A 14597-nucleotide genomic window follows, 5' to 3' on the forward strand; every position below is an offset into this window, starting at 1 on the left:
TGACAGGCAGCCCCAACTCAGTAGGACAAACTGGGTGTCTGTATCTTGGAGGGAGAAGGGGTAGGGGTGTTAATCCACTGGCATAAAAGACAAGGAAGAGGAAGAAGGAGAAGGAGATGAGAAAGGAATGACAGCAGAGGAAGTTCAGCTCTGCAGCTGAAAGGCATGGAGGAAATGTTGAGCAGGAATTAGATATGACACGGCGACGGAGCAGCGATGTGGAGAAAGCAGAACAAACACAGAGCAAGCGAAAAGAGCATGTTAATGGCGTGGCAGCAAATTAAATGAACATCCTTAATGCAGAATTTAAGCATGCTGGCAGACATTTAGTGGCTTATCAACGAGCCCGTTCCCCTGGGCCTGGCTCCAGGGTGCTGACCCAGTGTTCCCCGTCTGGGCAAAGAATATCCCGTTCTTGATTTCTTTGTCTCCGTACAAATCTATTGGGTTGCCCTTAATCTAGCCCGCAGACTACGGTGATGCTGCCAGTGGTGTCCTTGGAAAACCCTGCCTTGGTTGAATCCCACCACCCCTCAGTTATTGTTTACAGTTTTACGATGGCAACTGTCTTTGTGAAAACCTTCCAAGATGTGTTAGACGGATGCATACGTTGGGGAGCATACAAATGGGAGTTATGTATGTAACAATATGTACAAAAATAAATGAGTAAAAATTGTTCAACTAAAGGTGGTGTTTACAGATCACAGTGCAAGCGTGAGAAGCTTCATCATCAGATAACATCCAGGATCTTTTGAGATGATTATGAGATGAAATCTGTAGCTAATTACCGATAAGTTTAGGTAGCATTATCCAAGTTAGTAGCATTGCTGCTTCAATTTACCTTAGAACACACGCCCACGTAGAGGCAGACGTTAAATTGGCTGTTTAATCCAAGGCAGCTATTTAGGACTGTTTAGTTTGGATTTAGAAAAGTGAATGAAATAAAATAAATTCACAGTACTCAAATAGATGGACTTGGCATTACAAGTACCGCAGACAGCTCATTCTATTTTCTTCTTCTTATTTGCATAAACTCCATAACATCTTTCAGTTTTTTTTCTGTGGATCTGAAAACTACAGATGTCTGAGCTCTGGTCCCTGTGGAACTTCCATTATTGCAGATGAGCCACAGCCACACATCTGCATTTGAGGGGTGGTTCTTGCAGATATTTTAACTGTCCAAGGACAACATTCCTCCTGGGTTACTTTGGGCATGCAAAGCGACTCCACCACTATGTATATGTTGGCTAGACTTTCCATATCGGTATCCGGGCAGGACTAAGATGACTGAGCTTCTCTTTCTCATCAAGAGGACCAGCTGAGGTGATTTGGACATCTGGTTAGGATGCCCCCTGGTAACCTCCCAGGGTATGTGTTCTGGGGGTGTCCAACCAAGAAAAAGGCATGTGTTTTGGGCGTGTCCAAACAGGAGAAGGGCTCAACTTAGACCTACGACAAGCTGGATATATCCTGACTGGTGTGGGAATGTCATGTGGTCCTCCTGAAGGACCTGGAGGAATTAGCTGGGGAAAGAGAGGTCTGGGTCTCTCTGCTTATGCTGTGGCTGCTGCAACTCAAACTTTGATAAGCAGAAGAAGAAAAAAAAAATCCAGCTGGACTCATAGCAGTCTGAACAGCACTTATCCATGATGGACCCTCCTATGTGATTACTTGCTTGTAGGGCTGGGCGATATTGACCAAAAGTCATATCTCGATATTTTCTAGCTAAATGGCGATACTCGATATATATCTCGATATTTTTTCTGTGCCATAATTGGGGTTTCTCCCAAAGCATTATAGCATAGCATCTCTGTTAGCTTCATTATTTTCTTAAAAAAACAGTCAGTTTTAATACAAAGCCTCGTGCCAAATGTCACACAGGTACCTTTATTAACAGAGGTCTGCACAATATCAAAATGTATAAAACAAATGAAATAAAAATAAACTTCCTGCATATATAGAATAAAAATGCTTCTTGAATAAAATAAAACAAATATCCCTTTCCTGCATAACAATTAAATTAAAATACACTGTGCAATTAATACAATGTAGACAGTAACAGGCAGACTTTTCCACTGAGGTTGACTGTTGTGCAAATAACAAAACATTTGTGCAAATCTCAAATAAAACATTCAAGTCAATTTGTCACAAAATAAGCTATATCAAAATCATTAAAAAAATGTTTTTTTTTTTTTTTCTTTTTTAAATCGATATAAACGATATTGTCTCGTACCATATCGCGTTTGAAAATATATCAATATATATATATTAAATCTCGATATATCGCCCAGCCCTACTTGCTTGTGTTGTTTTCTCAGATATAAGTCGCTTTGGAAAAAAGGGTCTGCTAAATGACAGTAGTAGTAGTGGTAGTAGTGGTAGTAGTAGTAGTAGTAGTAGTAGTAGTAGTGGTAGTAGTGGTAGTAGTAGTAGTAGTGGAAGTAGTGGTAGTAGTAGTAGTAGTAGTAGTAGTAGTAGTAGTAGTAGTAGTAGTAGCAGTACTAGTAGATGTTAATGGAGCGATTTAATTATAATTTGTAAAATGTCTGATAGAATATCTGAGTCTTCTTTTATTTCCTTTATGGGAGAAATTTTAGAGTTATTATCTATCAAGTATAAATGTTTAGTTACTTGAAAAAAAGTCTGGTTCATCAACATGCCTGTAGGTCCCACCTTCATCTCTTCAAATAATATTACACCAGAATAAACAGCATGAAAGCGAACTCATTATGCACGGGAAAGAGACGGCTTATGTGTCCCAGAGATGAACGTGCTTTGGTATGAAATGTGCAAAAGAACCTCAGATCGAAAACAAAAGACCCTGCAAAGATCATGTATGAAACAAGGAACAGAGTATCTTTATCCTCAGGAAAACACACTGAAGAGCTGAAAGGCCACACAACAAGAGAAAGTCTTAGCCACATAACCCACACAAAAAGACAAATACATTTCTCAGTGGCAGAATTAAACCTGAATAAGCTGCCTATTTCAGATCTTTATGTAAGAAAGGTCCATTCAGACTGCTACAAGTCCAACACCAAGGCCTTGGGATGGCCTGGGGTTGTATCAGTTCCCTTGGCAAAGCTCATGCGATAGAACAGAGTTTAGAACAGCATATGTTGCCTTCATGATCATATTTTTTCAGAGAGGTATTGTAACCCTGCTTGCAGTCCTGAATTCCTGACTTTTCCCCAACGGACAGTGTGGAGACCGAAATGAAATATGTGCTACACACTTTAACACTTGTTTGCAGGAATGAAAATGAAATTAATATTTGATGAGAAGAAGATTGAAATATCTTGTCTGCAAATAATTACATTTTTTTGGACTGTCTGACTTGTCCCAGCCTCTTCTTATTTGGAATCGTATTAGTAAATGTGCTGCATGGCACATAAAGACCCGACTTTGACACGAAATGAGAAATGACTCAGTGATAAATCAAACGACCCGTTTAAGAGGAAATTAACAAATTTGATTCTGAGACATTTGCAGACAAATCTCCAGCTTATTTACCTTATTGATTCTCTTACCCAGGCAGAGTTGGACTGGTTGAGTTGGTTGAGCATCACCACGGAGGTGCAGCCGTAGTCATACACTAGCCTCCAGAAGTCGCCGGTGGTACCGGGCAGTGGATGCGGCGTCACCACAAAGGCAGCGGGTCGGAGAAAGCTGTCGGCGAGCGCCGCGTTGATGTAGTTGCTGCTCTCCCCGTCAGTGGCGACGAGGAAGGCCAGGGAGCGGTCCGGAGGCAGGACGTCCATGCTGCGGTTTTTCTCGCGGTTCCTGGGCATCAGAGAGATGCTGCACTCCTCCACATCCAAGTGAGGAGTCACAGAGTTCAGAGTCTGGGGAGAAATGGGGCAGAGCAGAAGAAGCAAAGTGTGGAGAAGATAATTAGAAAAGTTTGGCACGTTTCTTTAAGTATGTGTTGACATTTTCGATGCAGAGATAAGGTGGGATAATTCAGAATTAAGATTATGATAAGAGGAGATCAAAGAGGGAACAAGAAACAGACAATCAGAGTCGGAGCAGACAGACATCCAACGGAAACTGTGAAACACAATTGTCAATCAGTCAAAACCACTGCAGGACTTAATGCATAAAAACATAATTAATACAGTCTAATTCATGATTAACAATTGGGAAAAAAAAAGATCAAACTTGTAACTGGAATATTACATCCAGTCATCAATTTGCAGTGATGAGCAGCCACCTGATTGGATGCCGAAGACTTACAGAAAACATTTTATAACAAAGTATTGAGATTAACTTTTATTAATTACCAAATACCTATAATTTGCAAATACATTCTTTAAAAATCACACTTTTTTTTTTCTTTTCATCTCTCATAGTTGAAATATAGCTGTGATGAAAATTACAGGCCTCTCTTATCTTTTTAAGTGGGAGAACTTGTACAAGTGGTGTCTGACACTTTTTTGCCCCACTGTAGGTGGTTTGTTGGTCTGGAGCATTCAGCTGTAAATCAATATAAAGAGGGACAGACACAAGCAATGCTCATCGAAATTGACTCATTCAATTACTAAGACCCACTAAGAATCGGGATGGGAATTGATAAGATATTTACGATTCCAATTCCATTTACGATTCCAATTCCATTTTCGATTCTGCTTAACGATTCAGTTCTTTATCAATTCTCATTTGGAAAAAAAGGACACCAATTAGACAAATGGCACTAGTATGATAGGCAGTGTTCCTTAGTTAATTAGTCACCTGAAGTATTATTAGCCAAGGACATGCTAACGTTGCTGCTGCTGTGTTGAGAATTACTGATCTTAGTCCGGAGCGACGAAATATTCACTTGGCAAGTATTACAGGTTGCCCTATTGTCATAATTTTTACTGAAATGTAACCAGACTTTCGAGCGTTTGCATCACTTGGGCGCCATGTTTACTATTGTCTGGGAATTGTTTGCAAAATTTGCAAACAATTCCAAGGAATTGAAACACTGGGAACTGGTTCTGAATAAGAACTTCTCAGCCCTAACTGTGAAAGGGTGGTTTTTACAATGTTACACCCATAAAAAGAGGAATAAAAGAGGGGAAGCTATCTTTCCAAATGACTGTAAGAGTCATTGGATTTTATACAAAAGTCTAAATTGTGGCACTGGTGCTTGAATGTGAGTGACAGCAGGGGGTGATGCCTTTGTAGAGATATACACCATACCACCCCTCTACACACCTCTATAAACAACATTTAAAGAGATTTGAGATGATAATCTATTGAGTTGAAATGTATGTTTATGACACACTTTAGGATCTAGTCCTAGAAAAACTGGTGACATCTTGATCTAGATGTCATTCAATGTTATGAACGCCCAATAAAAAGTATCAAATGCTAAACATGAATCTCAGCTGGAACCGGCTTGTTGACATTACCAGGAACTATGGAAATATATATATAATATAAAAAAGGAACACGTGTTACCTGAAATTCCTCTCTGAGCTGTGAAGTGTTGCTTTGAGAGTCGACTTTTAGTATTTCCTTATAAGTGAGGGCAAACTCTGTAACAGAGATGGCTGTTTCTCCACACAGACAGGCTTCCAGGATGGCATCATGGATGAACACATACTGCTCCTGAAAAGCAGACAGCGGAAGCATTCAGACACTTTCGGAGGTGGACAAAAACCTCCCTGCACGTATGAACATCCTAACTATTAATTGCCCGTTTTGTGAGAAACAATGCTGCTGCTGCCTTCTTTTTATTGCTGTGTCCACTCTTATGCATTGTTTTCAAGCAGAATATTGTCAACAAAACTGAGAAAAACTGCAGAAAACACTTATCAGAGGAGCTACACACATCTTCACACAGCACATTTAAATTACATCATGAGCTGGGCAATTAATGAGAAAACTGTCCATCTTCCAACTTATTTATCATTTTTAATGAATACTGTAATTGCAAAACATCTATTCAGCACCTGAAGTTGTTGGGTGAAAACAGGGAACTAAAAGGATGATAAATAGTATTGTTTTTGTATTTAAAAACCATAGTTCACATCTGTTTAGAAGCAAACTTTCTTTCCAACTTTTAATTGCTTTATTTTTTCTAGTAATTCATTTCTCTCTGTCTGTGCATTATTCATTTAAAGGCTGTTGGTTCTTAATGAGCAATATTTAATTTGAACAGCAAGGATCTGTCTGTTAACACAATTAAAACAAGAATGTGAAATTTGGAAATTGTTTAGATGTATCTTTAGTGAAAAGATTTTGGTAGTTCAGTCTTATGGGATATAATTGAACCAAAAGAAAAACAATCTACAAGGGCAGAAAACGGTAAACAGGAGTGGACAGTTATGACAATGCAGTTACACAGTACCAGGTTAGATTCCCTTGGCCTAAAGAGCTCTTAAGTTTAAAAGCATATCAAGGGTCAAAACAGGAACCAGGGCAACTCTGACCAAGATGCATTAGCCACTACAGTGGAGGAGTTGCCTCTTGAGCACAGATTCAACAAGACGATGGAAACATTTGTTAGAAGTCGTGATAATGCCATGAGGCCAAATTTCCATTCAACCGTATCCCCAAAGTTATTTCTGGGATTTATATCTGGTCCACAGTGACCACAAGTCACACATTTTTACATTGTCTTGCTGAAGAAACTAGTTTGAGATGATTTGAGCTTTGTGCCATGTAGAAATATCCTGCTGAAGCAGCCATTAAAAGATGTGTGTAGTATAGCCAGAACTGATAAAATGTGTTTAGTATCAATACTGTGGTGCTCTAGTGATTCTGAGTTCACACGAAGATTACTTAAAGGAGCCATCTGTAAGAAATGGCCAAAACTGGTACTGCAGTCACTTTCAAAATATTGTTGAGCGGCGTGTACCCTCCCCCTCCTCCCCCCGACCAGAGGTTGCCAGGTAGGCTGCAGAATGCAGCAGGAACGTAGGCTGCCATGGCTGCGATAATTAGAGCCGAGCTGGCAACCCGGATGCCGAAACAATACTGACTTGGTGATTGGGAGATAGGTGGAGGGTGGAGCTTCAGAAACAATACTGACTTGGTGATTGGGAGATAGGTGGAGGGTGGAGCTTCAGAAACAATACTGACTTGGTGATTGGGAGATAGGTGGAGGGTGGAGCTTCAGAAACAATACTGACTTGGTGATTGGGAGATAGGTGGAGGGTGGAGCTTCAGAAACAATACTGACTTGGTGATTGGGAGATAGGTGGAGGGTGGAGCTTCAGAAACAATACTGACTTGGTGATTGGGAGCTAGGTGGAGGGTGGAGCTTCAGGCCAAAACAAAAAATGACAACATAAACATCAGTTGAGGGCTGCAACTCCTCTTTTTAAACTGGAATATCCTGGCTTGAGTGCTGTTGTCAGTGACATAAGTATTTGAAATGAACATGATTTTTAAATGTCTGTTGACATATCGGGGTCATTTTATGATTCGTTTTATTATTGCTCTTACATACAGCTCCTTTAAGTCTGTTAAAAAAAAAAATCCTCCCCAGACCGTAACACCAGCCTGAACCGTCGTTACCTTGTGTCATGCTGGTCAAACCAGATGTTGACTGTACCCTCTGAACGTTGCAGCAGAAATCAACAGTCACCAGACCAAGGAACATCTCTTCAATCTCCTGTTATCCAATTTTGGTAAACTGATTCAAATTTGAACCCCTTTCCTTTTCTCAGTTTACAAGAACAGCCTCCGGTGTGGTTTTGTTTTGCCCATTTCTTCCCCAATCTCTGGGATCAAGTCATTTCCCCCGTAGAACTGCTGCTCACTGGATATTTTCACATTTTTTGGACGATTCCTTGAAACCTTAGAGGTGGTGTGTGTGAAAATCCCCTTAGATGTGCAGTTCCTGAAATACTCAGCAAAATATTTGGCATCAACAACCATGCCATGTTCAAAGTCAGTTAAACCATCTTGATCATGTTTAAATTCATTCAGCTTCTATCATGTGTGTGATTGATAAAGTACTTGTTTCAACAAGCAGCTTATTCTGTTCCCTTTTGTTATCAGTTGTCTCTGTGGCGACAGATATTTTCCTGTTATGTGATTTATATCCAGACGAAACTGACAAATGTCTTTTGCTTCTAACAAGCAACTGTTTGTTCTTTCTCCGGTGTTCTCCCTGTAAAGCGACCTTGGGTTCCTTGAAAGGCGCTATATAAGTGCAAGAATTATCTTATTATTATTATAACATTTACCAATAAAGGATTGAATCAAAAGAACTGTTTTAATGACTTACATCTACATTTGGCAATTTCTACACAAATTACAAATCAAAAATAACTTTACTGTTGAGGTTGTGGAGGTTTTTAGCCTGATGGGAAGATGCATTGAGAGAAGCTGGAGAAAGAAATGCTAATAAGCACATGGAAAGGTACGCTTTAAATACATACATGGGGAGGGTCTTCAGTTATGAGTCAATCAGGTACAGTACATGGTTCATCAATGGCCACCTGTAGTTGTTTTATACTCTCATAGGCAATGGCTCATCAATCCATCTTTCAATCTTCCTCCTTGTATCTGAAGTCTGGTCGTGGGGACAGTAGTATAAGCAGGATAGCCCAGACTTCCCTCTCAAGGGCACTTTTTCCAGCTCATCTTGGCGAATCCCAAGGCGTTCCCAGGCAAGCTGAGAGAATAACCCTCCAGCATGTCCTGGGTCTTCCCCGGGGTTTCCTCCAAGTGGGACATGCCCATTAAACCTCACCAGGGAGACGTCCAGGAGATATCCTCACCCAAAAAGAACATGTACAATCTACAATTACTACAGAACTCAGCCGCATGCGTGCTGACGAGGACCAGAGGGCGGGAGCACATTACACCTGTTTTAAAATCGCTGCGTTGGCTCCCCGTGCGCTTCAGGGTTGATTTTAAGATTATTTTACTAGTTTTTAAGTGTCTTAATGGATTTGTCTGCACTACTTTTACCCTATCGACCCTCACGGACCCTGAGGTCCTCCGGTGCTGGCCTTTTAACCATACCAAAAGTTAGAACCAGGACACACGGGGAGGCGGCATTCAGTTTTTATGGTCCCCTATTGTGGAACAGCCTCCCGGAGAACCTCAGGGCCGCAGAGACTGTTGATGTTTTTAAAAAGAGGCTTTAAAAAGAGACATAAAATGCATTAATACATTTTATGTTTATGTTTTATGAAAAGCACTTTGTGTTACATTTTTTGTATGAAAGGTGCTTTACAAATAAAGTTTGATTTTTATGTTTATGTTTTATGAAAAGCACTTTGTGTTACATTTTTTGTATGAAAGGTGCTTTACAAATAAAGTTTGATTTTTATGTTTATGTTTTATGAAAAGCACTTTGTGTTACATTTTTTGTATGAAAGGTGCTTTACAAATAAAGTTTGATTTGATTTGATTTGAGATGCCTGAGCCACCTCATCTGGCTCCTCTGGTTGCAAAGGAGCAGTGACTTTATTCTGAACTCCTCCCGGATGACTGAACTTCTCACCCTGTCTCTAAGGGAGACTGTGGGCACTGTATGAACTAAACTAATTTCCGTCGCGTGCATTCATGATCTCTTCTGTCAGTCACCAACCACAGCTCATGACCGTAAATGAGGGTAGGCAACAGACAATTCTAAAACTACTGTTAACACAGTGTTAGTAGTCTTTACTCAACAATGTTAACAGGACAGTTGTTCAGACCTTTGCTGGATTTGTGTCACGCCTGGTCTTTATCCTTTTGGGATCTTCCTGATGTCTATTAGACTCATATTTTCCCACTCCAGCTCAAAACTGGAAAATAATACAACTCTTTCTGTTTTTTGGGGGCTGGCTCCCTCCTCTAAACTAAACTAAAATTGCCAACTGCCAAAACTGGGATTCAGAACTGTACAGTATGTTTTGTAGTCTATCGTTTTGGTATTCTGAAGAAAGCATGTAACTGATCTCAAACTCTGATAAGAGGTCATAATAGATACATAATTAGATACATAATTAATTAATTAAAATGGGAATGAAATATATCATTAATTAATTAAATGTGTCATTGATTAATTAAAATTAGAATGAAATATGTCATTAATTAATTAAAATACAATTCATTTTAAGTAAAAATATATATTTATTATCTCAGCATTTAATTAATTAATGACACATTTAATTTTAATTTAATTAATTTTAATTAATTTTTAATTAATTAATGATGTATTTATTTATTTAATTTTGGTACAAAAAACCCTCCATACATTTACAGAACTACTTTGTATAAACGAATTGTGCATATGCTGTTTTCAAAGCTATTTTAAGTCTTCAGAAAATTCATGTTGAAATGTCCGCCCTAGATGCCTCATAATCTGCTGATGAAACCTGTCAGCATGACCTCTGTCCACATTCCTGCCCTCCCACTCACTTCAGTCTGGATCATGTTGATACGACGGGAGCAGAGGGTCTTAACGCAGTTGTAGATGTCCACCACTCCTTCACACTCGGCCATATCTAGCATGACGTCCAGCACGATGTAGCAGCCAGTCCTGCCTGCTCCAATACTGCAACAGAGGACAGAAGAAAGGAGTTTAATTTAAGGTATTGAACATTTAGAAATGATCTGGAAATGTTGCCAGATGTCAAAATATATTAAAGCAATTTGTTCTGAAAATACAGTGATGGAAATAGCTTCTGGCGGCTATCATGCTCATGTTTCATATCTCAATTCTAATGAGCTTGAAAAAAACACGGGTAAACCCTCACATCCTGTAGCTGGAGTACAAAGTGAAATCATCAGCTCATTGTGTTGGACCTTATGGCCAAACAACTCCACCTTGGTAGCACAATGTTTTTCAGCTGCAGTTTTGAGAACCCTAGTTCTACTTCCCTGTTCTTTTTAGTTCCTTTCTTTTTCCATGATCTTTTTGGACAGAAGAGTGTTTCTCCTTGCAACCAATTCAGTCGTCTAATCGTGCTCTCACTGACTTTAACAGTCAAGTTGCTCAGTAAGGCCTCAGGCTTGAAGACGTAGCTGCTGGCTTTAGCTGTCTTTTACTGTGTAGTTTATGTTTTACACTGTTTGACCTTGAGTAGTAAATTTGTTGTAAGTTTATTTGTACAACATATTCCATGTACAAAGCAATTCATAGAGCTTTACATAAAAAAAACATTTAATTATTATTTAATTATTCATTTAATCTCGTCAAAATATTTTACAATGACATAAGAGCAAATATTGTTCAAAGCGCCATCTGTTGCAGACATGTCGGTGCACATGCGCATGGGCAACACATTTGTTTTCATATGTCAACAGGGTGTTTATTTTGTTTATTTGATTGGATCCCCATTAGCAGCTGCACAGCAGCTACTAATCTTCCTGGGGTCCACCCGTAAGTTCACATTGAGTACCGGTAATGAAAAAGTTCAACTAAAATACAAATTATAATGATAAGGAAAAACTTACACTAATGATGACTGCAACCATTGCAGCAATAATTAAAACAATGATAACAATTAAGTAAAATTACAAAACAACAAAAAACAGAAACAACCAGAAAAAAATACTACCCAATAATAGTAATAAATAAATAAAATGAGACAAAAATAATTATCTCATACATCAACTTAAGGAGTAAAACAAAATAAAACAGTAACAACAATCATCATCATTTGTGTGAACAGCTCAGCTGGTGGGGGCTTGCTATTTGTACCCTGGTGCAAATAGTCACGCCGATAAAACGAATGACATGCAGGAAGTAAAGGTTGTATGGAAATTATCCTGGATTACTGAAATACAGTGGTAAAAAATATAAAATAAAATAAAATAAATAAAATAAAAAGGTTTTCAACTTTGACTTAAAGCAACTGAGAGTTTCAGCACCAATCTCTTGGTCTTACCCTGCGTTCACACTGAAAGCGTCCAAAATCTCCTGACGCCAGCATCTCGCTGCTTGGTGCATTCACACTGAAAGCAGCATGTACTGTCGATGCCTGCAGTGGGCGGGGCTTTCAAGCTGCGCTGAAGAACTGGAGGGAACAGTGTCTATAGCCTAGCGTGCACATCTTCAGTTTCCTATTTCACCATAGATCACACTTTGGGACACCTTCTTTATATTTTAGCATTATTTCTGCGTAGATAAGAGTGAGATTGATGCTCCTTAACAAGTTTGGTCCGCGGATCAACATCAACCGCCAGCGATGCTCCTGGTGAACCATAAATCAGCCTGAAGCTGATTATGTTCCACGTCACACCAACGCAGCTGCATTGAGGGTTCTCGCTTCGGGAATCCCGGTCTGTGATTGGACGCTGCCTTGGCGTCGCCGCTGCTCATTTGCATAATGTTCAGATTTTTCAACTTCAAATTGACGCGTATGCTCCGGCTGCTCCCGCTGCCTCTCGACCCGCGTTTTCATAGAAAATGAATGGCAGCCGGCTGCCTATGACGCCCGTGACGCTTTCAGTGTGAACGCAGGGGTAGTGAGGACTGCAGCAGCACTCTGAACTAACTGTAGCTGTTTGACGGATTATTCTGGGAGACCTGTGAAAACAGCGTTACAGTAGTCCAGTCTACGGAAGATAAAAGCTGAACACATTTTTCTAAATCCTGCTGGGACATTAGCCCTTTTTTGATATGCTCTTTAGGCAATAATAGGCAGACTTCACTACTGTGTTAATGTGGCCGTTAAAATTCAGGTCTGAATCCAGAACCACTCCCAGATTTTTTGTCTCGTCTCTTGGTTATTAGCTTCACTGTTATTTCTGTTTTGTCTTCATTTACCTGAAGAAAATTCTGGCAGATCCTCTTTTTAATTTAATCAATGGATTTGATCAATGTTTAAATTGGATTATCGATTCTAACTCTGGCAGGAACAAGAACAACAACTCCACCAGCCGGAGCTTCCGCCATTTTTTCGTAGCGGTGTATCGTGATGGCGTCTGTTCGAGCTGGACATGCGAATTGCTCTGTTGTTGGTTGTAAAAACCAACACAAGCGATGCTTTGTGCCCTCCCCTGCTACGCGTCATTCAGGCAGCCTATTTTTGCTATTGACTGATTTGTTTTGGTGATTTTGTATTGAGGGGAGGATTTTTTATAAGCCCTTCGGGCTTCTTTTCCTCTCCTGCACAAATTATTTGTCCTTGTATGATAAAAAAAAAAATTATTGTGTTATCACTGTGCAAATAAATAAATAAATAAATAAATAAATCAGCACAATGCCTCATCATCATAGCCTTCCTGCCCACTCAGAATCCTGGATAGATAATGAGGTTAGAGAACGGGATGCTGAAGACATGGCTCAGAGGCTGAATTTCTAATTTATTTAGCAAAAAAAATCAAAAGCTTGTTTTTAAGACATTCAAGGCCTGTTTAAAATAGTTATTAGATGACATAATAGGTCCCCTTTAAGGATCATTAGACTGCATTTTACTGTCAGCTGTAATGACACAGGCAAAAGAAGCAGGAAACAGGACTATCTCGTACTACAGAGTGGTATGAGTGCAGGATTGTTCTGTCACACTCTCTTTCACAGACTTAATGAAGCATCAACATTACAATATCACCCAATAATTCACATGGAAATACAATACACTCTTTATGTAAATGGGCCTTTATATAATGACTCCATGAGTTGTTCAGAATTATTACCATTGATTCTGTGACATCAAATCAAAAAAAAAATTTTACAATATGGAAAAGGAAAAAGATGGCAATTTTAATGGTCTTCATTAATCCTTTAACCATAATGTGAGCAACTGAATTATCAGTCTATCAAACATCAAGTCAGAACTAGACCGGTCTTAGATATATTTGTAAATCATAATTTTTGTGCCAGAACTTTTTGATCTTCGGTAGGGGCCTTTGATACTAAGATGGCACAGTGGACAGTGTGTTGGTGCACATTGTTTTGGTTTTGTTTTTTGCTCTAACGCTGTTTTTTGCAATGATAACTGGAGCTCTTTCACCAGAGAGGGGGTTCATCAACATCAGGACTACTACACCAGAGGATTTATTCCCAACATTTCTGCTTCCTACACTGGAAATTTTGGACACTCTGGTCAAAGGTGCTCTCACCTTTGCCCACGTTGTGAAATGCGGGAGTAGAGGGAAACGAGCTGGTGCACTCGTGCGACTCCACCAGCGCGGACAACGCCCGCCGCTACCAGGAATATTTCTGTCCAACGTGCGTTCACTGCCCAACAAATTTGAGGAATTACAACTGCTGTTGGGGGAAAACATCTGCGGTTTTGTGCTTAACAGAGTGCTTACACCCCTGTTAAGGATGCTTATCACGCCCCCCCCCTGCGCTGCACTGGGCCACTCCGACCACGTCATGGTCCACCTGATTCCTACATACAGGCAGAAACTCAAGCTCTGTAAACCTGTAGTGAGGACGTCAAGGAAGTGGAACAGTGAGGTTGTGGAGGATCTCCAGGCGTGTTTGGGCTCTACTGACTGGGATGTGTTCAGGGCTGCTACCAACAGTCTGGATGAGTACACAGAGGCTGTGATGTCGTACATCAGCTTCTGTGATGACTGCTGTGTACCATCATGCACCAGGGTGAGTTACAATAACGACAAACCCTGGTTCACAGCCAACAGAAGGTTAAGGTTGAATAAGGAAGAGCCCTTCAGGAGTGGGGACAAAGACAGATACAGACAGGCGATGT

General features: G+C 40.0%; 1 protein-coding gene across 6 annotated transcripts in view; it reads right to left on the reverse strand.

The window, feature by feature from the left end:
* Nucleotides 1-14597, reverse strand: part of LOC133460559 (receptor-type tyrosine-protein phosphatase U-like) — a 288319-nt gene that overhangs the window by 15622 nt on the left and 258100 nt on the right. For all 6 annotated transcript variants that reach the window (XM_061741193.1, XM_061741192.1, XM_061741191.1 and 3 more), the window contains 3 exons: nt 10354-10489; nt 5446-5595; nt 3531-3845 (listed from right to left, as the gene is read on the reverse strand). In XM_061741193.1, the coding sequence (XP_061597177.1) occupies nt 3531-3845; nt 5446-5595; nt 10354-10489 (601 nt within the window). The remainder of the gene's footprint in view (nt 1-3530; nt 3846-5445; nt 5596-10353; nt 10490-14597) is intronic.

This window comes from Cololabis saira, chromosome 15 (assembly GCF_033807715.1).
Source record: "Cololabis saira isolate AMF1-May2022 chromosome 15, fColSai1.1, whole genome shotgun sequence".
Lineage (NCBI taxonomy): Eukaryota > Metazoa > Chordata > Actinopteri > Beloniformes > Belonidae > Cololabis > Cololabis saira.